At 56.5% G+C, this 25,329-nt stretch overlaps 8 protein-coding genes across 8 annotated transcripts; 4 read left to right on the forward strand and 4 right to left on the reverse strand.

Moving 5' to 3' along the window:
• Positions 1–479: 479 nt before the first annotated feature.
• E0L32_001347 (uncharacterized protein) lies at positions 480–3,555 on the reverse strand (the record flags this gene model as incomplete). The annotated part of the gene is made up of 2 exons (XM_031135416.1): positions 480–2,585; positions 2,644–3,555. 2 exons carry the CDS (start codon positions 3,553–3,555, stop codon positions 480–482), a joined length of 3,018 nt encoding a protein of 1,005 aa, XP_030991861.1.
• Positions 3,556–5,391: 1,836 nt separating this feature from the next.
• On the reverse strand, positions 5,392–6,963 carry E0L32_001348 (uncharacterized protein; the record flags this gene model as incomplete). Its single annotated transcript, XM_031135417.1, has 1 exon — positions 5,392–6,963. One exon carries the CDS (start codon positions 6,961–6,963, stop codon positions 5,392–5,394), a length of 1,572 nt encoding a protein of 523 aa, XP_030991862.1.
• A 1,675-nt stretch (positions 6,964–8,638) lies between these two features.
• Positions 8,639–11,734, forward strand: E0L32_001349 (uncharacterized protein; the record flags this gene model as incomplete). The annotated part of the gene is made up of 2 exons (XM_031135418.1): positions 8,639–9,788; positions 9,846–11,734. 2 exons carry the CDS (start codon positions 8,639–8,641, stop codon positions 11,732–11,734), a joined length of 3,039 nt encoding a protein of 1,012 aa, XP_030991863.1.
• A 492-nt stretch (positions 11,735–12,226) lies between these two features.
• Positions 12,227–12,508, forward strand: E0L32_001350 (uncharacterized protein; the record flags this gene model as incomplete). Its single annotated transcript, XM_031135419.1, has 1 exon — positions 12,227–12,508. The coding sequence occupies one exon, from the start codon at positions 12,227–12,229 to the stop codon at positions 12,506–12,508; it is 282 nt and encodes a 93-aa protein (XP_030991864.1).
• A 1,339-nt stretch (positions 12,509–13,847) lies between these two features.
• E0L32_001351 (uncharacterized protein) lies at positions 13,848–16,459 on the forward strand (the record flags this gene model as incomplete). The annotated part of the gene is made up of 3 exons (XM_031135420.1): positions 13,848–14,693; positions 14,744–15,274; positions 15,341–16,459. 3 exons carry the CDS (start codon positions 13,848–13,850, stop codon positions 16,457–16,459), a joined length of 2,496 nt encoding a protein of 831 aa, XP_030991865.1.
• A 1,183-nt stretch (positions 16,460–17,642) lies between these two features.
• E0L32_001352 (uncharacterized protein) lies at positions 17,643–20,044 on the forward strand (the record flags this gene model as incomplete). Its single annotated transcript, XM_031135421.1, has 2 exons — positions 17,643–17,807; positions 17,864–20,044. 2 exons carry the CDS (start codon positions 17,643–17,645, stop codon positions 20,042–20,044), a joined length of 2,346 nt encoding a protein of 781 aa, XP_030991866.1.
• Positions 20,045–20,714: 670 nt separating this feature from the next.
• Positions 20,715–22,295, reverse strand: E0L32_001353 (uncharacterized protein; the record flags this gene model as incomplete). The annotated part of the gene is made up of 1 exon (XM_031135423.1): positions 20,715–22,295. The coding sequence occupies one exon, from the start codon at positions 22,293–22,295 to the stop codon at positions 20,715–20,717; it is 1,581 nt and encodes a 526-aa protein (XP_030991867.1).
• A 475-nt stretch (positions 22,296–22,770) lies between these two features.
• On the reverse strand, positions 22,771–24,214 carry E0L32_001354 (uncharacterized protein; the record flags this gene model as incomplete). The annotated part of the gene is made up of 4 exons (XM_031135424.1): positions 22,771–23,026; positions 23,093–23,763; positions 23,834–23,858; positions 23,904–24,214. The coding sequence occupies 4 exons, from the start codon at positions 24,212–24,214 to the stop codon at positions 22,771–22,773; spliced, it is 1,263 nt and encodes a 420-aa protein (XP_030991868.1).
• Positions 24,215–25,329: the final 1,115 nt, after the last annotated feature.

Below are 25,329 nucleotides of genomic sequence, written 5' to 3' on the forward strand. Positions count from 1 at the left end.
CATATAAGCTTTCAACCAAGCCTCGCCTGTTCCTATGGTGAATTTTGATTTCGACTCTTCAATATGCTTCATAGTCCATCAGTATCACTTGGCCTTGCACGTCGGGGCACAAAAAGTGTAATTGCAGTGCATATAACTCCCAGTTGCATGAATACCCGGCAAGTTTAATGATGCAATCCGTATATCCCTCGCTTGATAGCTGGCTGATATGATATTCCGTCATCTCTGAATAAAACGAGAGAACAAACTCCGTCTCCTGCCTCTGCGGGCCTGGTATCGCAAATTCCCTATATGTATATAGTTCCCAGTTTTTTGCCCATCATCAAACGCCGGTGTACCTGTGCGATAAAAAGCGAAAATCCCAGCTGGTGTGAAGGACGCCTCGAGAACATCAAAATCATAGTACAGATGTCAAAATGCAACCGCCAACATAAAGGAAGTGAAAAGGTTCGAGTAGAGATTGCAAGCAAAGCCCATGTCTATGATGTAAGCTCTTCCAGGTCGCATTCGTCGCTCATGCTGCCGTACCCTTGGTCCGAGTCCATGCCGATGAGGCTCTTGGTCACGGACAGGCATCGGTCGACGACGTTGTGTCGCGTATCCTGATCCAGACCACACTTGTCACCTGCATGGCCTCCGATCCAAAGACGCAGGGTGCCTGCCAGCCTCTCGAGCGACGGCGCACAGGCCTCAGCAGCAACATTGTGCTTGTGCAGACGCTCCATCAGCTTGAAGGCAGCAGTGCAGCCCAGCAGCGTCATGCCTTCTGTGGAACCAGGAAGGATCGAGTCGATGCAGGCCAGTGTGTCTTTGGAAGGCTCAGCAAACCGTTGCAAATGAGCAATGCTCATCGCGCACCGGAGCGCCATCTCAACATCGGGGTCCAGGTCGATCGTCGACATGGGCGAGTCAATGAGGGGCGGCACACCTTTGCTGTAGTGGGGGTGCTTGTCGGGGTTGAGGAGGGGACCCAGAGCCTGCAGGGCGGAGGCGATATTGGAGCCCCGCTTCTCATCGAGGAGAACAGCCCGTGCGACCAGCGATCGAAGCTGGGCATTTGAGCCAATGGGTGAGGTAGCAGCGGCAAGGTCAAGATCCTCTTTGATGAGCTCAACTGTGGCCTCGTCGACTTCCTCGGACAAAGCAGTGCTCACGGCGCGGTGCAGCACTAGGCTTGACCACCAGGCGGCAACGGCATCCATAGGTGATCTGACAGCGGGGTCTTCCACGACGGCGCTCATGCCACCGATATCGAGGTCAACATTGAAGGTCGTGGGGTTATTCCAGGCCAAGTTGTGGGCACGCTGCACCACATCGTCATTGAGCACCTCTTCACACTCCTGGTCGAGAAGAGCCGCGAGGTGTTCGGGAAGTTCCTCGTCGGCGACTTGGGCGCCGCTTCGGCGGAGTTGTGTTGTAATCTGGTAGAGCTGCTTGGCCTGGTTCCACTTGCTTCTGGCCAGCTTGTTGGCGATGACATTCTGAATACCACGGATGCCAGACTGCCACAAGATGACTCGAATGTGCAGGGCCTTGAGCATTAGCCGCAGGGGAGTGTCTGGCAGGGTACCAGAAGCGAGCAGCGTCAGTGTCAGGCGGCTCTTGTTGATCTCGATATCACCACCAGCGAGCTGGGCATCGAGCGCAATCGTCCACGCCTGGACCCGAGCCGTTTCTTGTTCCTCGGTGAGTCCTGTAAGCGTCTGATAGCCATGCAACCCCATCGCATTGCGGAGGCTGAGCTTCACTGTCTTCAGAATCAGGGCCAAAGCTTCGAGGATGAAGTTGTGCCGAGGAACCCAAACAGTTTGGATGGCCGTGAGCCACGCTTGCCTCCGGACGTGGATAGGCGATGCCAGGGACGGAACCTTCTCCAGAGACGCGCTAATGTGACCGCCCTTTTGTGGCTTGGGAGGCTTAGAGCTGAATAGAGATGGCACGAATGCCCACAGCAAAGCGCCAAAGAGCACCAAAAGCTTGAGCGTAGATAAGACCTGCGCTGTCGACAAGTGATATCCCGCAACGCTGAAGTGAGGAGTTGAGGCGATGCTGGCGAGCAGGTGAATGGGAACCGCAAACAGCCCGCGCCCTTCGGTCTCGTCGTTGCTCTGCTCGTTCTCTCGCGCCGCCTCCACGATCATCAAGCCAGCGAGAGTGCCCACCATCAGTTTGCCGAAATAAGGGCCGGCATTCTGCCACCTGTTTTGCTGCATCTGCTGTTGCTGCTGGATTTGTTGTTGGCGCATGAGGGCGGGGTTCGGCTGGAAAGGTTGAGGAGGCACAGGGTAAGGCCGGCCAGCGGCAGCCTGCGCCTGAATGATCCGCTTCATCTCCTCGGGGACTTGAATCATGCCCGGCGGGTCTGATGCTCCCGGTGTCGACATCGGGCTGTTCATGAAGGCATCCTGGGCGAACTGCATGGGAGTAGGGGGTTGCGGCATGGGGCTCATGCCGCCATTCATAGCGCCATGCATGAAAAGCTTCTCAAATGCAGATATCCTCTGCTGCATGGTGTTGTTTTCATCTAGGAGGCGAGTGTTTCGCTTCTCGAGATGCCGAATGTATTCGGTGGCTTTGCTCAGGACCTGGTTTTGAATGTCAGTGGAAACCTTCTCCTCGACATGATGCGCAAAAATAGCTTACCGTCGCCTTGTTCAGCTTGTGGGCGGGGGTGAGTCCGTGTAGCTCTTCGCGATCCTCAGTAGTGTCCTCTCCTCTTGCGCTCTTGGACATGATCCGGAGACTGGGTACGCTGTCTCTCAAGGCAGCAATCTTGTCGTTCAGATTTGTCCGATATCTCTTCTCAATCATATTATGCGCCGTCTTCTTGATCGGCTGGTTCTCGTCGTCGTCATCGTCATCATCCTCGTCGTCAGCCGAGGACTTCCTCTTCCTGTTCTTGGTTGGATCGTCGGGCGACGAGGCGAGGTCGCCCTTGTCCTTGTCATTGATGCTGGACTGCGGACTCGGCTCGCTCTTGGGCGAGTGGTACTGCAGATGGGCGGGCATTGCGATGCTCTTGAGTTTCTCCTGCTGGGCCGGGGTCAGGGTGCTGAGGATGTCGGCCGAGAAGTGCGGTCGAACTTGGGCTTCGCTGCCGGAGAAGGAAGAATTGGGTCCCAGGGGGCTATTTAGAGAGTCGGCATTGATGGACGCTGGGCTGATGCCGTTGAGGGACTGGGGGTGCGGTCTCTGCGGCAGATGGCCGATGAACTGGGGGGCCTGCTGGAGGTTCCAGGCCTGCTGCAACAGCTGTGGGTTGAAGGCCTCGACCGAGCCGCCAAAGTCGAATTCGTAGGGAGGAGTGTCCTGAAATGAGGCCCAGCTGGCGTTGGTAGGGAAGAAAGACTGGGGAGTGTTGCCGTTGGTGGTTGCGGCGGCGGTGCTGGTGGTGGTGGTGGTGGGAGGAACGGTGCCAGGATCGGTAGCGGAGACAGGCTGTGAGGTGCCGAGAGAGGCGTTGTCGTCGAGATAGGAGCCTGCAAAGCCAGAGTCGTAGGAGTCGAGGTCGCCAAAGATGGCACCGTTCTCCTGCTGCTGCTGTTGCTCGGCCATCGTTCACCTAATGAACCAGCACGGACAAGGGCAGCGACGGCATGCAAGACAGAAATGGCCTGACCCGGCGGAGCGTCAGGTGGCCTGAGAATGGCGGCAGCGAGGGCTGCAGAGGCGCTCTCCGACAGGCAATTGACCCTGTCGCGCGCGCAGGCAAGCGTTGCAGAGCCCCAAGTCTGACCAACCGGGGCCGGGGATGGGCTGGCCGAAAGAGGGTCGGAGGACGTTAGCAATGGCAGACAGTCGAATGATTCTCGTTGCGCGCGCTGGAGTGGTTTTTCGCTTCGAGACAGGATCATACGAGGGCGCCTTTGGATGAGCCAGTTCCCAGATTTGATTGAGGGTGAGGGGAGAGAGAAAGTGTCCTAGAATTGGGGGCGATCAGGCCATTATTGGGGGGAATCGGCTGAGGCCAAACCGGCTTTGGGATCGGGTAGGCCTTGCCCAGTTGGGAAAGCTAAGCGAGGGGTTGTTAGTGTCGCCGTCTTTCCTCGCTCGATCGCCCACGCTTCAGATTCGAGAGATTTCAGGTGCTGCACCAGGAGGAAGCAGTCTGTGTAATCTACTCCGTATTCGTAGGTGCGAGTCCAGCATCTGTTCAGCTTCTGTTGGACTAGGGTCCGGTCCAGCAGACACACAAGACTATCGGAAAAGATGGAGGGGAACACCAATCCAAGGTTTGCGTCCTGCCTTGGCCCTGCAAAAAAAACTCGCTCTCCGACCCGTCCGTTACGCAACCCGCGGACACAACGCCAGCGGCCAGCGTTTTAGATCTCTTCTTCCTCCCCCCCTTTACGTCAGCGACTGAGACAGCGCCATGTCCCAACCGGGAGTTAGGCGTGGTGAGTGGATGGTGGGAACACGTCTCGATTGGGAGATCGGGGAGCACAAGAGAGGCAAAGGGCACGCTAGCTCCCGGCTCTTGCTTGGGACCGATCTTGCGATCTTACCTGGGCCATGACATTTCCTACGAATCGGGCCCGAGTCAGCACCTCCAGGTCCGTTCACCAGCTTGGCAGCTCCCCAACGACTGGCTCGCTCGAGACGGTACGGGCAGCGGCAGCACCACGCCGTCGAGGCGTTTGTCTAGGACGCCCGGGAATGTGGTCGAGGCCGGGCCTCCCTTTGTTCTTGTCTCGGTTGGGGTGTCACAGCCAGCCCAGGCGCTGAGGCAGGATTTCCAGCGGCACGGGCACTGCGAGGTCCGTCCGTCACGGCTTTTGAAAGACAATTTTGAATTTCAGCCCAAAGCGGCACAGGCATGCATCCAAAAAGCATGTGTCGCAGCTGGACCATTGTATGCGTATGCGGGTCCATTAGCTGTGTCCACGATCGCCCACTACGATCGAGTTAATTGCATCATACTCATCCGTTTGTCTCCTCAACAGAATGGAGTTGGCCAGGTCCAGTTCGCGGCTCCTTCTTCGACTAACTAGGCTCTAATTAGATGCCTATCGCCGCTAAAAGCAGCGTGCCTTTCCGTGAGGGGATTGCCTCCTGCCCAGCTCTAGCAAGGGGATGGCAGGTGTTTCATCCTGGACAATCCGAGACACCACCGTTGCAGGCCCACAGGAACTTCATGATATGCCCAAGGCGTAAGTGAAACAAATGTAAATCGGGTATTTTATTTGGCAAAAGACTATTGATAAGATCCAATTCTGCCACTGGACTCTACGCATAAACTCCCTCCCAATGACGATAAGGCACCAACGATCAACTCATGAGGGAGCATCCCCATGACTGCCCCTCTAACATGAAAGGCTCAAGTGAGCAAAAGTTCATTACTAAGGATGTCGAAATCGCACATCGAAAATGCCCTCCGGAAATAACAGTCGTTTACCAGAGATCCTCGGTACTCCGCACCATCTCGACGGTAGGTGTCTTGGGTTCCATTCTCTTCATCCTCTTCCGATCAGCCTTGGTGACCAGACTTGGCGTCATGGGGACGACCGGAGAGAAAGGCTGATACGGCGAGTATGGGACCGGCGCACCAGTCCAGGGCGTCCTCTGCCCCCCAGGCGACAGCGGTCCTGCCCGTTCAAAGACGGTCTGCTTTGTCTGGTGGCTCGACGCCGACGGCGAGGCTAGCGATGGCTCGTAGGCTCGCAGGGGTAGTGTACCGCCAGTGCGGACAGCCGATGGCGCATTGGGCCTAGAGAAGGTCGCTCCCGGCTTGGGCGAGCTCGGCAGCGAGGCGAGAGATGGGAATCGGGTCACCCCTGGCTTGGGGGATGAAGGCAGTCCGACAAGCGGTGTCGTGGACTTTTCCGAGGCGGCCGACACAGGGTCAGCCTCGGTCGTCGCTGATGAGATGTCTCGAGCATGTCGCTGAGGCGGCTGGCCGAGTTGGACGCCGATCCTCTCATCAATGCTCTGAGTGCTCTGGGGCGAGATGTCCGGCGTCAGGGGAGCCCCCATCGCCCGCTGCTGTTGCCTATAGGGGGCCTGATCCGTGGGGATCGGTGGCGGTGCTGCGGGAGCATACTGGCGAGGCGGGATGGCGCTCATCTCCTCGCCCTCATACCGCGGGAAAGTTCCCGACATGGGCGTCATGATGGGGGATGAGATGGACATGCCCTGCATCTTCTTCTTGCGCGGAGATTTCAGCGCGGACAAGATGGAAGACGTGCGCGACTGCGTCTTTTCCTCTTTGTTCAGATTCAAGCTCGACGGCTTCATTCTCTCTTTCTTTGTGAGCGTCGTTGTCGAGCTGTTGGTCGGCGCCTGCCTCGGCTGCGCGCCGGGGATCACCGGCGGGTCGAGGACGATGCCCGCCTCCTTGGCGGCCTCCTGCTCCATCACATACTTGTACATGTCCTCGAGCTGTGCTTGCGCCATTTCTCTATCGGCTGAGACCACAGCTTGGTCGACGGCAAGATCGATGCCGGGAGCCTGAACAGTGGAGATTGGGGAGGGATATATGTAAGGCCTGCCAGGGTCTTCTTGGGTTGGGCTGGTGGGAGACGGATACGAAAAGTTTCGTACCGGACTCGTTGGGGATTGAACTGGGTAGGGGAAATTATCTTGGTTCTCAAAGGCTGAGAAGGTCGCAGGGTAAGCGTATGCGCTGGGCTCGTATTTCTCGGGCTCGTCGGCTGCCTCGAGGTGTTCACGACGGCGCTTTGCTAGGGAAAGGAGAGTGATGGCGACCAGCACCAGCGAAACGGCGTATGCTCCAACGATGCCGCCGATCTGGGCTGGGAGGTAAGTGGTATCCCGAAGGGCTCCGGCAGAGAGTGGAGGGCCTTCTTCAGGTGGCGGATCAGGGCCCCAATCGATGTTGAGCGGGTTGCTGTCGCTTCTTGTTGCAAACTCGGGGGAAGGCGCAGCCTCGACGACGATACCCAGGAGGATAAAAAGGCAGAGTACAGAAAGCAATGAGATTCGGTTATAAATACCAGTGCGCATGATGGAACGAGGCCGGCGGGGATGTCGTGTAAGAAGGCCTCGCTTTATTAAGGCATCGACCCCTTGGGACGGTCGAAACGCATTCTGAGGAAGCGGTGGCATGAGGGGGATGGAGGAAAGATCCGCAGAGCAGGAGGTGTGACCGGGTATATAGCGGCTGGTGATACTGTGATGTTTCTTCGGGCCGTGCTCGACTGTGTCGAGTGGGCGCTCGAGACCAATACCGAGCGGCGACGACTGGTGGAGGTGTGAAATGAACTGCCACTTGCTGATGCCATTTCAGGCACAGGCGGCACCCGCATGACGGCCACAAGAAATAGCGCCCAAGACGATGTGCGATCCTGTTGCCCTCTCGCCTTAGTCTTGCAGCGAGCACGGGAGGTTGAACGGGCGCGGCGGGATGTGGTTGGACGGATCTGCATGGCCGACCGGGGTCGTCTAAGCGCCCGGCTGGAGATCCGGGATGCTATTGGATCGCCAGATGTGAAGACCCTGGCCCATTCCCCGCCATCTGTGCTGTTGTCTGTTGTCCCTCCCAACCAGATCCCGTCGTCGCTCCCCTCGCGAGGCACTGGCACAGTGGTCGCATTTGATTAGGTTCGACAAAGGCCTCAAAGCGCACAATGAGCCCCACGGCTTGCGCTCGTCGAGGCAAGCGGTGGAGGAAGAAAGGAAGAATGGCCAACTCGTGTCTATTTCTGTCAAAGCAAAGCCACAAGAGTATCCGCAGAGCTGTTGGACGGGTTCGTCCTTGGATCTCTAGGTTGTCTCAAGGACAGCCGAGGCGAGTCCTTCGCAGTTGGTCTTCGCCTCGATAGGTGATACGCAGCTGCACAAGGTGCACTAGTCTAATGTGACAAGAACTGATAAGATGCTCCAGCCAGCTCTTAAGGGCCAGGGATACAGCATAAGAATGATTCCTACACGACAAACCTGGTTGGCGTAGACAAGTCGAGCCTGCATCACACCAGCCTGTAAGCGGGGGCCGGGGGGCCGGCGGTTCCAAATGTGACAAAGTGCCGTGACAGCACGCAGATGCTTATGTCGGCACATGAGTAAACTAAGCTTCGAGCACATACAAGTAAGAACTCATGCGACTTCACACCTCTGCCAACTGTCCGGCAGGCCAGGCAGAGTGCAAAGACGCGAGGGTCCAAGCTGCTCTCGTTGGCCAAGTCAGGTTGCTTCTCACAGGCCAACATCCTTGGGCACCTACATAGAGTGCACCTAGTGTGATAAGGCAGGTCAACATCGTGGTCCAACGAATATGCCAGCTTCTAAGGAGGTGTGCCAGAATTGGTGAATGCTCTGCAAGACAAATTGGTAGTAGTTTAAAACATCCAGCTATTGACAGCGATGACAGAGACCAGGTGCAATTGAAGAGCAAAGGTGAAGGGCAGCCGACTTGGAAGACGGGATTTCCGCTTGGCCGTGATTGGTGCAGCACGTGACCACGCAACAAGGGGGTCGCGCTCCCTACGCGCTGCCCTGGATCAAACGCGCTGGTGGTGTAAGGAGACGTCGATCGCAATAGCAGAGAGGTCGCATTTTCCAGAATATTCCGCCTGCGTTGGCCCTTCTTCTCAGCCGCTACGGGCTCATGAAGTGTTGACGCTCGAACAAACTCGGCAGTTGTCGTCTCGTGCTCTGATCCCGGCGGCATTCATCCTCGACCATGGCTGGCGCGTCGGGCCCGCCCACGTTGCTGGACAATCTCAATGCTGCTCAACGCCTCGCAGTCCGCTCTGACAGAGATACTGTCGCCATCCTCGCCGGCCCGGGGAGTGGCAAGACGCACACGCTGACTTCCCGAGTCGCCTGGCTTATTGACCATGTCGGCTATAAACCGGAACATGTCATTGTCGCGACTTTCACCGTCAAGGCGGCGAGGGAGATGAAAGAGCGAATCGGCAAGGCTCTCGGTAATGGTCGAGAGAAGAGAATCATTCTGGGAACCTTTCACAGCATTGCACGCCGTTACCTCGCTGCGTATGGACAGCGGATAGGCCTGGACCAAAAGTTTGGCATCGCAGACGATGCCGACTCGAGAGCCATCATCCAGCGTATCATCAAGCGCCTGCAATTGACTCTCGATCCGCCCATGGCACGAGGTTGGATCAGCAAAAGGAAAGCGAAGGGCACAGGTGATAACGCCCAAGCGAAGCCGCAGTTCGGAGGCAACCAATCACAACGCACCCGCGAGCTGGAGACTTGTTATGCCGAGTATCAAAGCCACCTGGAACGATCCAACCTGCTCGACTATGATGACTTGCTCGTCAAGTGTGTTGAGCTTCTGACCAAATTCCCCTCCTGCGTCTCTAATATCCAGTCTGTACTCATCGACGAGTATCAAGACACCAACGGCGTCCAGTACGAGTTGATGAGACTTTTCGCCCAGAAACACCGGAGAATCACCATTGTTGGCGACCCTGACCAGAGTATCTATGGCTGGCGCTCAGCAGAGATTAGAAATCTTTTCAAGCTACTGCAAGATTACCCTGGAACGGACGAGATATCCTTGGAGGAGAATTACCGGTCGTCGTCTCGCATTCTGGATGTGTCTTTGCAGGTCATCCAACAAGATGAAAAACGATACAAAAAGGTGCTGCTTCCAGTACACCAGAAGGGTACGAAGCCGGTGTTGCGTAAATTGAGGACATCTTCGATCGAAGCGGAGTGGATCGTGTCTGAAATCCGGCGAAGCATTTTGATGTCAGGCAAGATGATCACTCACGACGACATTGCAATCCTCCTTCGCTCCGCTTTTCTGTCGAGGCATATCGAAACAGCACTCGGCAAAGCTGGTATTCCCTATCGGATGGTTGGTAAGTAGAGAAGCTTGCTCTTGTCGTCTTGATGAGCATGCATTGACATAGGCCCAGGCGGCTTCAAATTCTACGAGCGAGCTGAGATCAAAGTAATTCTGGACTACTTGCGAGTCATCCATCAGCCAAATAACAACGACTCTCTCGCTCGAGTGATTAACACACCCAAGCGTGGCGTGGGCGAAGCCACCATCAAGGCGCTCTTAGAAGAGGCTGAGAAGGCCTCTATGAGTCTTTGGGACTTACTCGTCAAGCACTGTAGGGGTGATCGGAGGGCAAACACCAACATTAAAAAGAATGTGGAGAACAAACTGAGCGGCGATTTCATCAGGCTCATCCTGGGTATACAGAAGCGTGTCCAGGAAGCGACTCCCGAAAAGCCTTTTACTCTCGTTGAGATGATTGAGCAGCTCCTTGCTTCACTGAAGTTCGAGAAGTACCTAGAGGACACCTACGGCGAGGACCATGAGGGCAGATGGGCCAATGTCAAAGAGTTCCTTGGCCTGGCCAAGGATTTCATGAAGGAAGCCCAAGACACCGAAGCAGAAGCGCTTCCCGAGGTCGAGGGCGTTGATCAAGTCAAGGAAGTCGAGATTCTCCCTCGCTTTCTCGCCAATGTCTCGCTTTCGTCTGATGCCCAAAAGACCGACGAGGACCAGGAGCAAAAGCCCATGATCACTATCTCGACCATTCACGCTGCGAAAGGCCTAGAATGGCCCGTTGTCTTCGTCCCGTCCGCATACAACGGCTCCATCCCACATATGCGGTCCGAGGACAGCGACGAAGAACGGCGGCTGCTCTATGTCGCCATGACACGGGCAAAAGCCTTGCTCTATCTCAGCTGCCCTCAGTATAGCTCGCACGGGCACGGCGAGGAACTCGAACTGTCGCCTTTCCTTGAGCCCGTCCCTTTGCATTACTTTGCCGAGAGAGGTCCTTCGTTCGACAGGCCGGTGCTCGAAGAGCTTGGTCGTATTCTGAACAGGCAGGTGCCATTGGAGGCTGATATTTACACTTCAATGCCCATGCTCGTCAGCACGGAAGACGATGCGTTCCCGATAGACCCGGAAGACACTTATAAAGTTTCCTCCAGAGACTGGAACGGGTCGGGTGGCTCCTCTGCCGGTGTATCCAGGCCATCAAAAAGGCAAAAGCTGTACGGACCGGCAGGAAGCGTCGACGCCGACGATCAACCACAGTGGAAGCGGGACTATGCTACCACCATGGAGGCGGCGTCCAGCTTTACCGTGCCGTCGCTGCCAGGCTTTGTCAGCGCTGGTGCACATCACACTGCTCTTGCTGCTGCCGAGCCCGTTCCTCCAGAAGCACCTCGCCAGACGGGCCAGAAGGCTCCCGGCAAGGCCACGACGAAGCGACCTGCAAATCAGCAGAGCATGCTCTCATTCGTAAAAGGCGGATCACAACCTGTTCCACATCCAGTCCAGGCACCTGCTCCGACTCCAGTCCAGGCACCTGCTCTCCCACGACCTGGTGTATACCACACAGTCCCGTCAGCTGGGCGAGCATACATCGGTGGCCAGAATACCATGCCGCCCATGAGCTACAATCGGCCACCACCACCGACCATTCAGCCCGAATTCACCGGCCACAGGCTCGGCGGCGGCAGAATGATGAGCCGCCCGCAATACCCACGATCAGAACCGGTGCAGAGGAATGCGTATGTGCAATTCACGAGCTCGCCGCCAACATCGCCGAGCAAGACTGGTGCGGTTGTAGCGCAGGGTGATTATACGGGCGTAGAGAACGCGCAGAACGTGCAGGGAGTCATGCGGCCCGCCGCCTGCCTGCACCAACCGACGACGTACTCGATGCCGCCGGGGCTCGCAGGTTACAAGAGGCCTGGCGGGCTCTCCAGAGAAGGCATAGCCCCGATGGAGAGGCTGCGCAAGCCTTTCAAGCCTCTGACGATGAATAGACCCTCTTGATGACGCACAATAGGCATCGTGACCTGTAAGAGGACAAACTCGCCATTTTTTTCAAGATAACGAGGGGATCACATATTTGTGCTTGTTTTGGGCGTTTGGGTCCGGCGCCTAACATCACGGGTCTTCATGGCTAGAGAATAATGGCTGTTTAGAAGTGGGTGTTGAGTGTGTCATGCTCTGGGAGCCTGTCATTGTCAGCGGCTCGAATTACTTGATGTTTTTCAAGTTGACACAAGTGGCCTTCTCGTGTTGACATGTTCACGGGGATGACGCACCAACCTCACCATGATGAGATGTTAGTGCTTGTTGAATAACAAGCATAACTCATAGGCATAACGCTCAGCCCAGGTATATAAAGACACCAATTGTGTGGGCTGGAAAAGGGAGAGATCAACCTCAATTCAAGCAAAGAGACTAAACCAATCATAATATTGCATAAAACTCCTAACTGAGGACTTTCCAACGATACATCACCGAAAGAGACAAGTCATCATGTCGTCCTACATCGTCAACTTCACCACCGCCCCTCTCCGAGCTGCGACCTCGGCGGCGGTTCGTACTGCTGCTACACGGCCGTCTACCTCCCTAGCCAGCGCCGGTCAGCGCAGCGCCATGTCAACCACGTCGGGCACGGCCGCGCCCGGTACATTCAGCCTGGCAAACAAGCGCACTCGCATCTTGGTCGCGACGGGTCTGTTCACGGGTGGATTCGTGGATGGAGCTCTCTACATGAAGTACACGGGCAACGGGGCTAGCGGGAAGAAACAGGCTTGAGCGCCAACCGTCCATATTTTTGGAAGGAAAGGGTTTCAGTGAGAGACAGACAAGCTTGTAGCTAGTTCATCGTTGCGAGATGCGGTCCAAGTCGAATGGGATAGAATTCACTCTCTTCATCTAGTCGTCGCGATAACTTTGCGTTCTTCTCAATACAATACACAACATTCAACGCTCGGTCTTTTTCCTTTTTCCTTTTTCATTTTCTCAATTAGTCTTTTGGGGCCCCCGGCCGTCAAACTTCCCCTCAGAGTTGATATGAAAACTGACAGGTACATGCATGTCAGACGGGTCGTGGACGATTGCCGTGACCTCGCTTCCACGATGCAGGGACACTAACAGCCTAGACAGGGATGACGTCAAAGCATATCGGCGCTAAAGCCCAAGCCAAGGCGGTTTCTGGGGTTCCTCTTTCGGATTTCTACAGGGGGCTACAGTAGCCACATGCCCTAAAGGGAAACCCCGCGCGGGGAAGGCTCCAGTGATGGCACAGGGAGCACTCCGATCCGAATGCTTTCCCCCGCAGAGAAAGCGCAAAGCGGCAGAGTTGCATTCGCATTGCGGTCAGTGAATTACCTAGGCTATTGTATATGATTTTACAATTTCGCATGTGATGGCAGGTTGGGGGACAGGCAGGTTGTGTATCCTCAAGACAAATAATACACACGAGACCAGAACGCGGAAAGCTGCCCTGGGCGTACGTACCTACATTACTTCATCTCTCGTGGACCCAATCACGATGGAGAAGATGGCCATTTGACTGAAGTGGAAAGGCAAGACACTCCAGCACGGGGTTCCCTGTTCCTGGAAAAGCCTGTTCGAACTTTCTTATTTGACGGCTGGCTCTTCCTTTCGTCTCAAAGTCAAATCTGCCGCACTTCGTCTGCTGCCACTCGTCGCCGCCGCTAAAGTAGAGACAAGACAAGCGATGACATGCTCGGTCCGGTCTGCTGCCACGCAAGGCCCATGTGGCCGCGTGATGGGTTCGACATGTATCATGTATCATGTATCCTGCCTGCGACTTGTACTTGATCTCCCACACCTTTCTCCTCTGAATCGCATGTAACCCTGCAGCAGAACCAGGCACACACACGCGCCCACCCCGACTACTTACGTAGCCAGCTATGCCGTCTTCTCCGCTTTCATTGGTGAGAATCTGAGCAACGACAGGCATGGTAAACCAAGATTTCCGCCGATCTAGCTACGTCTCTCCAAGACCCCTGTAGATGTCGCCCTCGCCAGTGACCATGTTCCCAGAGGGTTAACGCGACCGCTTCGGGTTGCATTTCATCAAAAAGAGTGAGGGGACAGACGCATGCTGTTGATCAGCTGAAAAGCCATGCTGTCCGCCTTCCGCAACCTCGGGTTGCGAAACCCTCCGCCGCCGCCCTCGTCTTCATCTGCTGTCGAGAAGAGGAGACTTAAGGACAGTCCTGCTTGGCACCAAACCTGGGTGGCCGACACTTTTACATCACAGACCGACTTCACCGGCTCAGTCGTCGCACGTCTCTTGCCCGGTCGATCTCGCCAGACCGCCATGACCAACTCGGGTGATTATCTTCCTCTTGAGAGGGACCCGCCTCCGCGGCGCCGGCCTCTGCTCGCTATCTTTACGGCCGTCTCGGTCTTCGCCCTGGCGATCCTGGCTCTGACCCAGCTGGGTGCCTCGCCAAAGAGGGCGTCTTACCAAGCCGGCCAGGCAGAAGCTTTCAAGACGCCTCTGCTCGCAAAGGCCCGCGCAACACCGCCGGGAGACAAGTACCTGCTCGGCGTTGGCAAGGCCGACATTACCGGACCCGTTGTGGAGATCAACTTTGCCGGCTATGCTAGTCTTCCGCAGACCGGCAGCGGCCTGCGCCAGCGGCTGTATTCCCGGGCTTTCATCGTCGGCGATGTGAACAGCCCCAAGGACCGCTTCGTATACATGATACTCGACACCCAGTCTGGAGACACTGGCGTCCGCCGTGGCATCCTCGAGGGCGTGGCAGCACTCGGGTCCGACTATTCCGTCTACGGGCAGTCCAACATCGCTGTCACCGGGACGCACTCCCACAGTGGACCTGGCGCCTGGTTCAACTATCTCCTTCCACAAGTGACCAGCCTGGGCTTTGACAAGCAGAGCTATCAGGCCATCGTTGACGGAGCTGTGCTGTCCATCAAGCGAGCACACGAGTCGCTAACCACTGTAAGACTTCAGATCTATAAGACCTGCGATGAAAATACTAATCGTACAAGGGCTACCTGGACTTTGGAACCACCAACATTACAGATGCCAACCTGAGCCGCAGCTTATACGCTTACCTGGCCAACCCGGCAGAGGAGCGTGCAGCATACGATGACAGCACTGACAAGACCCTAACATTGCTCCGCTTCCAGCGCGAGTCTGACATGAAGAACATTGGCGTGCTCACCTGGTATCCTGTCCATGGAACCTCTATGCTGGAGAACAACACGCACGTCACCGGTGACAACAAGGGCGTGGCTGCTTATCTGTTTGAGCAAGCTATGAAGGGTGACGCCAACGCTGCCGATGGGTTTGTCGCGGGCTTCTCCCAAGCCAATGTTGGCGATACCACTCCCAACGTTCTGGGCGCTTATTGCGACGACGGGTCTGGACAGATGTGTAGCTTCGAGAACAGTACCTGCGCCGATGGTAAGTCGCAGCAATGTCATGGCCGCGGTCCCGAGTTCCAGAAGCTCGACTTGGGTGTTTCTAGCTGCTACGAGATTGGCCGTCGGCAGTTTGCTGGCGCGAAGAATATTTATGTAAGTGTCTATGCCTCGTCTTCTTCGACATTCAATCGCCCGCCGCTGACATTAGATCTTTTGTAGGACGAAATGTCCAGCTCTTCAACACCAGTCGTGGGTTCAAGCGTCAAATCCTTCCATTTCTTCCACGACATGAGGTACTTCAAGTTCCCCCTGGAGAATGGCACGATGGTGCAGACTTGCCCGGCCGCCCTCGGGTACTCATTTGCGGCGGGCACCACGGACGGCCCGGGTGCCTTTGACTTCACGCAAAACGACTCGGGCAAGCCCGACGCGAATCCCCTCTGGGCTGTTGTCTCGGGCCTCCTACGTACTCCAACGCCCGAGCAGAAGGCCTGCCAGTATCCCAAGCCTGTCCTCCTGGATGTGGGAGAGATGGATGTTCCCTATGCCTGGACTCCAAACATCATTGACGTCCAGACGCTGCGCGTTGGCCAGTTTGTCATCATCATCTCGCCCTCCGAGGCGACCACCATGAGCGGGCGGCGGTGGAGGAATGCCGTCCAGAAGGAAGCCAAGACTTTCCTGACCGGGCCGGAGCCGGTGGTCGTGCTGGGCGGGCCAGCCAACTCGTATGCGCACTACTGTGCAACCCCGGAGGAGTACGGCATCCAGCGCTACGAGGGCGCGAGTACCCTGTACGGCCAGTGGGAGCTCAACGCCTACATCAATCTGACCGTCAGCAACCTGCACTACCTGGCGCCCACGGCGACGGGCGGCCCGGACGCGGGACCGGCGCCGCCCGACAACAGGGGGAACTCGCTGAGCCTCATCGCGGGCGTGGTGCAGGACGGCGTGCCCATCGGCAAGAGCTTCGGGCAGTGCACCGGCCAGCCCAAGGCGTCCTATTCTAAGGGCGACGTCGTCAACGCGACCTTTGCGGGCGCCAACCCGCGCAACAACCTGCGGCTCGAGGGCACGTTCGCGGCCGTCGAGCAGAAGCAAGGGGACGGCAGCTGGAGGCAGGTCCGCAGCGACGAGGACTGGTTCCTGGTCTACACCTGGACGCGGACCAACTGGCTGCTGGGCTGGAGCGACGTCGTCATCAGCTGGGAGACTGCGGGCGAGGGCGCGGGATTGGCGGCGGGCACGTACCGCATCCGGTACAACGGCGACGCGAAGAACCTGCTGGGCAAGATCTCGAGCTTCACGGGCACGAGCAATGAGTTTACGCTGAAGTGAGGCGTGTGCGTGATGTTTGTATGGATGATTGGGCTTTTGCTGGTTTGGCTTTGGTGCGATTCGGGATGGCCTGCGTGCAGTTTGTTGGATTGGTGGAAGCAGAATTACATATTCATACGCGAACATTGCCCAACATGCAGATATTGAAAACATGGCTTGTTTTGAAAGATATGGTTTTACTCAGCAAGCACTTTTTGAGACTCAAAAGCAGTTCTTCGGTCTCAAGGGGTTGATGACTCCTGCAGTATGCAGTGCGATCCTGGCGGGGAAGGCGGTTGAGGCCCTGCAGCGCTCGTCGGTTTGACTCGTGGAATTAGATACAGCGTACATGCACTCGAGTTGCAGGGCGTCATCAAACCCTCTCAGGTCATAGGTGCGCCTAAAGCGGAAACCCGAGTCGACGTTGTTCAGAAAGGTTGTTCTTGTGAGACGGAGAGCCAAGCACTCCACCCCAAACTCTGACACATCCGACAACGGAACGGAGACAGGGCCTCTCTGGAAGAATCGGCATTCAAGAAAAGGATTCATGGGATGCTTAGGTTTTGTAAGGAGAAAAATAACGATCAGGAGAGTTATTCATCGTTATGCCAAGCAAAATAAACTGGAAGCCCGAAAGGGCCAAGAAGTCAGCTGCCGGGGCTCTAGGTCCCAGGAGCGGTGGACTTGCATCACGTTTTACAACATCCATCACCCAATTGTCCCGTCGGCTCACCCGTTCGGAGGCCCATCGGCGAGCCGGTGTCCACGGCGGACCAGCCTCCACTTTTGGCGAGCCATTCACGACTCAGGCCATCCCAACGCCGGTCCATAAATGCCCCTACAAGCCTGCACGCCGGCACAAGACTAGCCGCACCCACAAGGCATCTGATGCTCGGGCCGTAATCCCGTACGGACCACGATCATTGCTCCTGGACCGGTGAGGTGTTGGATAAGAGCTCTGTGTTGGGATACCTGCTGCTTTCTCTCTAGAGTCTCGTTTCCACCTTCTTCACAATATACCCTTTCCACGAGAGAACTCGACGATACCACTGTAAGCTGCAGTGAGAAGACACCTGCAGCAAAACGAGCAGTGTACTACCAGCCAGTGCCTCTTTGTTTGTCTGTGAGAGGAATTATTCAATAATAAAACTCACCTCTCAAAAGAAGAGACTCCAGGTCCTGTGCGGATCTTTCGCCGTTCACCATGAAGTTCCGTGATGGCATGTGGATGACGGCCGAGGGCATGAGCGTGCAGCATGCCGAAGAAGTCTACGACATCAGAGAGACCGAGCGAGGCCTCAGTTTGCTGTGTCCGACTAAGCGCATTCTGAGACGAGGTGACACGCTGAACACGGCTACCTTGACTATTGTAAAGCATCCCCAACAGCTCATCTATTCTCGAACAGTGTATTGACCACCCTGCAGGAACTCGAAGCTGAGATTGATGGTGTCATCTCCGTCCAGGCCACCCATTGGGACGGTGCTGTCAACAGGGGGCCGCACTTTGACCTGTATCCCGCAGGCAAGCCCGCCGTCAAGCCGCAGGTCTCCAGGGACGAGCAAGGCACCACTCTGAGCTCCGGCTCGCTCTCCGCCACTGTCCACCCCGGCGAGCACACCTTCAACATCGGCTTTCACGCTACAGATGGCTCCAAGCGCCTGACTTCCATGGCCAGCCGGAGTGTTGGCTTTGCCGTGAACCCGGCTCCGACCTCCGAGCTGGCAGTCGGCGACATGAGGGACTTCAAGCACTTCATCTTTACGCAGACCAGCCTGGCTGTCGGCGAGACCGTCCATGGCCTCGGCGAGAGGTTTGGGCCCTTCAACAAGCTCGGCCAGTCTGTCAAGCTGTGGAATGCCGACGGCGGCACCTCGAGCGACCAGGCCTACAAGAACGTCTCCTTCTGGCTCAGCTCCCGCGGCTATGGTGTCTTCATCGACAACCCCGGCAAGGTCGAGCTCGAGGTCGGCAGTGAACGTTGCAACCGCGTCCAGGCCAGCGTCCAGGGCCAGCGCCTCAAGTGGTACCTGATCTACGGCAAGAACCCCAAGGAGATCCTGTACAAGTACTCCATCCTCACCGGCAAGCCCGGCAAGGTCCCAAGCTGGAGCTTCGGCCTGTGGCTCAGCACCAGCTTCACTACCGACTACGACGAGGCCACCGTCAGCTCGTTCCTCGAGGGCATGCGCGACCGCAACACGCCCGTCGACGTTTTCCACTACGACTGCTTCTGGATGAAGGCCTTTACCTGGACCGACTTTGTCTTTGACTCTGAGAAGTTCCCGGACCCCAAGGGCTCCATCTCGCGCCTCAAGGCCGCGGGGCTCTGCAAGAAGGTCTGCGTCTGGATCAACCCCTACATCGCGCAGCACGGCGAGGCATTCCGCGTCGCTGCCGACAAGGGGTACCTCGTCAAGCGAAAGAACGGCGACGTCTTCCAGTGGGACATGTGGCAGGCGGGCATGGGCCTCGTCGACTTCACCAACCCGGAGGCCTGCGCCTGGTACGCCGAGTGCCTCGAGGGCCTCTTCGACCAGGGGGTCGACGCCATCAAGACCGACTTTGGCGAGCGCATCCCCAGCCGCGACGTCGTCTGGCACGACGCCGAGGCCGACCCGGAGAAGATGCACAACTACTACGCCTTCCTCTACAACAAGACCGTCTACGAGGCGCTGCAGCGGCGCTTCGGCGACGACCAGGCCGTCCTGTATGCCCGCGCGGGCTGCGCGGGCACCCAGCGCTTCCCCGTCACCTGGGGCGGCGACTGCGAGTCGACGCCCGAGGCCATGGCCGAGTCGGTGCGCGGCGGGCTGTCCCTCGGCCTCTCGGGCTTCGCCTACTGGTCCGTCGACATCGGCGGCTTCGAGGGCTCGCCGCCGCCCTGGATCTACAAGCGCTGGGTCGCCTTCGGCCTGCTGTGCTCGCACTCGCGCCTGCACGGCAGCCGCTCGTACCGCGTGCCGTGGACCATCGACGGCGACGACCGCTCCGAGGAGGGCTGCAGCCGCACGCTGGCGCGGTGGACCGCGCTCAAGAACCGGCTCATGCCGTACCTCTTCGCGCAGAGCGCCGAGGCCGCCGACCGGGGCCTGCCGCTGTCGCTGCGCGCCGTGTGCCTCGAGTTCCCCGAGGACCCGACGTCGTGGTACCTCGACCGGCAGTTCATGGTCGGCGACAGCCTGCTCGCGGCGCCCGTGTTCGACGAGGGCGGCGAGGTCGAGTTCTACCTGCCGCGCGGCAGGTGGACGTCGTTCTTCACGGGCGAGGTGCGCGCGGGCCCGGGCTGGTTCCGCGAGCGGCACGGCTTCGGCACGCTGCCGCTGTACGTGCGGGAGAACACGGTGCTGGTGCTGGGCAGGGAGGGCGCGAACAGCGGCGCCGTGTACGACTACGCGGCCGACGTCGAGGTGGCGCTGTACCAGGTCCGCGAGGGCGCCTCGGCGGCGCTGGTGGACGGGAACGGCAGGGCGCTGGGGCGGATCGAGGTCGGCGGGGACGGTAGGCTCAGGGGCACGGAGATCCTCAAGGGTCAGTGGAGCGTCAGTGAGAAGGGGAGGAAGGTCGACGCTGCTGCTGCCGGCAAGGGGATCGAGTTGCTGGAGTAGAGGTGGCTTCAAAAGGGTCGGACTGCGGCCTCTAGGTGACACTGCGTAGGCGGGTTTCTAGATATTTCCCCCCCCCCCTCAAAACAGATCAAAAAGGCAGCAACTGCAAAAAACGCCCTCTATGCTAGAAACGTGCTCTTCCCAATCTGCGTTGTGAAGTATTCCATGCTTCCAACGCCGGTGACTGTACATAACTGAAAATGTAAGGGCAAAATCGGTGCAGTATTTGGTGTAAGTTTAGCCCGAGAATCACCTATAGGTATGAAGTGTGCTTTTATCCTCCAAGTGATAGAGTTGCTCCGGCCCCCTTTACACCCTCCCGGGGACCAAAACACAAGTCGACCCCGACTCGCTCTCCAAGCTGCTTCCTCCTGACATTCCCAAGATCAGATCTCCTGCAAGACCTTGAAAAAGTGTGAACAGGCTAGATTTCTTCTACGGATCTCTAGATCCTCGTTCACAGAAAAGTCTTCCATCGTAGTGACACTTGAATGTAAAGTCGGGCTCCAGCGTGCTTCTCCACGGGTGCTCGACACATCGTGCTGGGTGTTTCGGGTATCGTAACGGTACGTGATAGGCACTTCCCCAGCGGGTCCTTCATGCTTCTCAAGGGCCTGCGGGAACCTGAGGAGTATCGCATGTTAGAAGAAGGCAAGTATCTTCGACTTTTCTACTGGACCCGCTGCTGCTCAACAAACTGCTCAAGAATTTCGCTCGGCTCAAGCAGTGAGAGGAGCTGACAGAGAGATCTCAAGTGCAACACGCACACGACCAGGTTCAGATGCGGAAGTATAGAGATACCGGAGGATGCGGAGGCTGGAGTGAGCGAGTATATTTCTTGTTCGAGCTCGTAATGGCAGTCTCTCGTCGCCGCTTTCCAGCGTGAAATCGCTCGTGCGCTGAATGGTCCGCTCCAGGTGCTGAAAAGCTGGATGCACGGCCGGTCTTGTACTCGCGAGAATCGAAATATGCATGCTTGGTGCTGCTCGGCATGCCAGATCTCCATGAGGTCAAGCAAGGGCATTGATCGTGCTGCTACTGCTGCTGTCTGGATGAGGGTGTCATGGCCGTTGATACTGAGGGCGGGAGAAGTCAGAGATATGAACTTCAGTCTATGCCACATCAGTTCGTTCGATAACCGAACGTCTCGGTAGGCGGCATTAAGGAAATCCTTTCCATCAATCATGTGGGAGATATGGAGGTTGGCAAGGTTCTGGCTCGACTTTGCAAGCGCCTCTGCTAATGCGGGATCGTGCTCCTTGATTATTCGGCCGTGGTAGTCGTGGGCGGAATTTTCAAAGAGGGATACTGCCCCCAGATTGGGCATATTTCCGAGTTCAGACAGTAGGAGTCGATGCTCTTCATCTCGTATCGCAAGTCCAGAACGTCCTTCAGTATCAACTCCACGCCAGGGCTCATATCTGAAGCCGTGAAGTCCCTGCAGGCTGTGAAGGATCGGCTTCAGAGCGTTGGAAACTGAATAGTGGCGATAGAATTGCCGGCGTATGATGAGCAAGCTGACGCAGACCACCTTTGGGAGGGTGCCGTTCAGATGTTTGGCATAAGAGGCGCGGAAGTCAAGTGACAACCCTCCGGGGCGTCCGAATACTCTTCTCAACTCGCCCCGCCCCAGCCAGGGACGCGGCTCCGTGCCTATCCAACAATGCTTCTCGTCGTAGATAGACACCTCTCGCCAGCTTATGAGATCTGGCCACTCTGGAGAATCGATCCAGGCTGAATCATAGCTTTGAGACTTCAACTCCTGGCAGAAATGTTCCACATCGCTAGGGGAGTGCACACTGAGGTCCAGGGCTACCCCGCGATGCCGGTAGCCCGTGTATATGGGCCATGTCGAAAGGACGGCGAAGAGACGAGCAATCGCATTGGTGAAGCAAGTATTGTTTCTCCTGATCTCCTTGGGCGACTCTTGTTTATGGCACTTGCGGCAGTTGTACTTTGGGAGCTCCACCCGCAACCATACCCATTCCACCCAGTACCTGCGTTCACCATGCACATAGTGCTCGAACAAAGGTATGTCGGATTGGTGTAGAACAAGGGTTCTGAAGTTCCGTTTCTCGAAGAAGGACTGCCAAGCCCGGCAGACAGTGGCGTAGGCCGATGCAGTGTGGTTTTGCAGGGCGCGCTCCGAGGGATCGAATCGTTCTTTCGACACCTTGAACGAAGTTCTTCGCAATATCTCGAAGATAATCACCCATACATCCCAGGGGAGATCGTTCCAAGAGCCGGCCATGATGCGATAAGGAGGATGAGCTTGGCCTACCACGTGGGATCTCGTCGAAAAGCATTTGTACTCCTTCCCACGAGAAGTTTCACTCCGGTTTGCGCAGATTAGTTTCATTGCAAGCCATTATATTGGTCGAAAGGGTAATCTTGCCACGTCTGCCCATCAACAAAAATTCCAACTCACGCCGTAGAATGGCTGAAACCAGCTTATACCAAACGTGGTCCTGCTGAGCACGGAAGAAATTGAGTGTCGTTTAAACCTCGCGTCCGTGGCCCAAGTGGCGAAACCCTGTGGTACCAGGGAAGTCATGGTATTGAATTGAGACAAGTCCGAATGTTGTTATGATCATGCAATTTTCATTGTTCTATATGGTGAAGTCCAGACCGGTTCGCTTTGACCTAGTATTTCCAGTTCGTAATCAATCTAACATGCTGTTCTTGATGGGTATATCGTCTAAATTGCCTCTTCCGAAATTTTGCTTTTAGAATTCATAGTCGCCTCGCACCGAGACCTTGGTGCCAAATTTCCAGACCTCTTCGATGACGAGGGGGGTACCGGACTCGTCATTGTCCGAGAGGATGACTAGGTCTGCATCGGCACCGGGGTCCAGCGAGCCCTTGATGCCTTGGAGGCCGAGCATTGCTGCCGGGGTGACGGTTACTGCTTTGAGGGCCGCTGAGGTGCTCGTTCCGGTCCACTTGATAAAGTTGTTGACACACTGGATCAGAGTGATAGTACTGCAAAACAACATTAGTTAGTACAGGAGAGAGAATTCCCTGTGGAGCTTGGTGTCTGTGGCTTACCTGCCAGCGATCGTTTCCGAGTTCTCAAGCAGGAGGACCGTTCCCTTCTTGACGAGATTGTTCTGCTCATCGCCGTTGGTCCAGGTGTAAGTGCCATCAGGCACACCAACCAGGTGCATGGCATCAGTCACGAGGATGAAGCCGTCTGGGTGGGCGTTGAAGGCGATCTTGATCGTGGTCGGATGTAGATGGATGCCATCGGAGATGATGCCAAAGTACGGGCGGGGCAGGCTCTCCGCGATACCCAGAACACCGAAAATGCCGGGATTGCGGTGGTGCAGAGGTCGCATCGCGTTAAACAGGTGCGTAATCATCGTAGCGCCCTGGCCAACGGCCGCCGAGGCCTCCTCATACGTCGCTTCCGAATGCCCGATGGAGTAAATGATGCCTCTTGACGTGAGTTCCGGGATCAGTTTCGTCATCTCTCCAACCTCGGGAGCGGCCGTGAGCATCTTCACCGGCAATGGCCCCTCGGCGGCACCGGGAGTGATGTTCTCCGCACCGTAGATCGTCTCCAGATCGTCCCAGCTATGCGCCTCCCGCATGATATTGGTATTGTGAACACCATGCTTCGTGCGACTCAGAAATGGTCCTTCAACGTGAGCACCTAGTGATTCGGCGCCGTCTTCGGCAATCCGCAAGTGTCCGGAAGGTCCGAGGAAAGGTAGGACCTGGTGTTCTGTGTCAGTGAAGCTGCATCACGGACTACGACACCCCAGGAGGCCTCTGCAAGTGACTTACACTGTGGTACAGCTCCTTTGTTTGGCTGGTCACAGTCGGTATGTAGGATGTTACTCCGGTCTGGACCAACCTTTTGTTTAGGTCTCTCAGCTTCTTGCCATATTGTGACATATCGTCAAATTGTGTCGAGAAATTGAAGCCGAACGCTCCATTGAGCTGGCATTCAATGAATCCAGGGGCGATAAGACGGCCGCCGAGGTCGATCGTCTCGTCCGGTAGAATCAACTCATCATAAAATGCTGTCTGGCTTTGGATGACCTTGCCAGTGACGGAGCTGATCCAGAGATCCTCTTCGACGACGTGATCGCCGCGAACCAGGCGGCAGTTGGTAAACTTGGTGATGCCATTCTTGGCTTTGGGCTGTGGGATGGCAGACGGCATGATTGCTGTCACGGCGGATGTGTTGTTGGGATATTGAGGTTTGCAGGTTTGATTTCGAGGACTGTTGTCCTTTCTTTCCACTTTTGAGGCTCCATGGGAGAGAGTGCCAAGGTAGAGAAATGGCCAGCAGGTGTAGCTTATACGTAACTTTTTGGCGATACCAGAGAACCTTACTACTGCCAGCCAGTGCTAGTCTGGTGCTTCTCCCATACAGTGGATCTGGCCTGGGCCTTGCAAAGTCAGTCACGGCATGGCAGCGGAGTGGCAGCTTAGTAGAGTGAGGTAACGAGCCCACAATGGTGATATCACTGGCCACAGGTGCCGGCCGCGATCTCCGGGTGGTCAGTGTACAGTATGGCACAGTGTAGCCGAAGCCCGAGAGCTGGCCGGTGGCTTGTCAACGACAAGTCCTCCGGAGCTGGGCCAGTGGGCTGTCCACATGCCCACCTGGTGCTGTCACATTCGTCAATTCTAGAAGCTGTCTGGGATGGATCGTGATAGAGAGAGGGTGTAGGTACCTTAGATAGGCCTATCCTGGTTGATGGTCCGCCGTAACCTTGCCCGATCTTCCGATCAATTCTGGAAATTCCATTTCCTCTTACTCCGTAGGTCCTGTTCAGCGCGCGCAGACCTCTGACAGAGCGCCACAGGGAACATACCATTGCCCTATCTGGAGACACACTTTTTTTTCTTCCTTGTTGGCATGTCACACATAAAGAGGACTTGAGATCTGGTGCTGTAGGATGTAACGTTGCCGCATTGAAGGCGCCGACGGGTGGGTGCGTGAGTGGCCAAGCCCGCTGAGCGAAAAGCTCCCGACAGTGGGTTTGAGCTTGCTCCGGACCCCAATTAGGCAATCGTTACAGGGCTTACCGCTACAGGACTAGCGCTCCTAGCTCGACTGTTCCCCGCCAGCACTGCATACCAGAACGAGGCCAATCAACCTTAATCGTCGTTTTGACCAATCAAGTACGGCCCTGCTGTTTTCCTCCCACATGTTCTCGTCTCCTTCCTCATCTAGCGACTCAAGCACATTCTTAGTCAGCCTGGGGTGCTTCAAGCAACCACCACAGGCGGCACCGCAGATCGCCTGCCGCTGCTCTGACATTCGATGG

This window comes from Thyridium curvatum (assembly GCF_004353045.1).
Source record: "Thyridium curvatum strain D216 chromosome Unknown NODE_5_length_802575_cov_81.998223, whole genome shotgun sequence".
Classification (NCBI taxonomy): domain Eukaryota; kingdom Fungi; phylum Ascomycota; class Sordariomycetes; order Thyridiales; family Thyridiaceae; genus Thyridium; species Thyridium curvatum.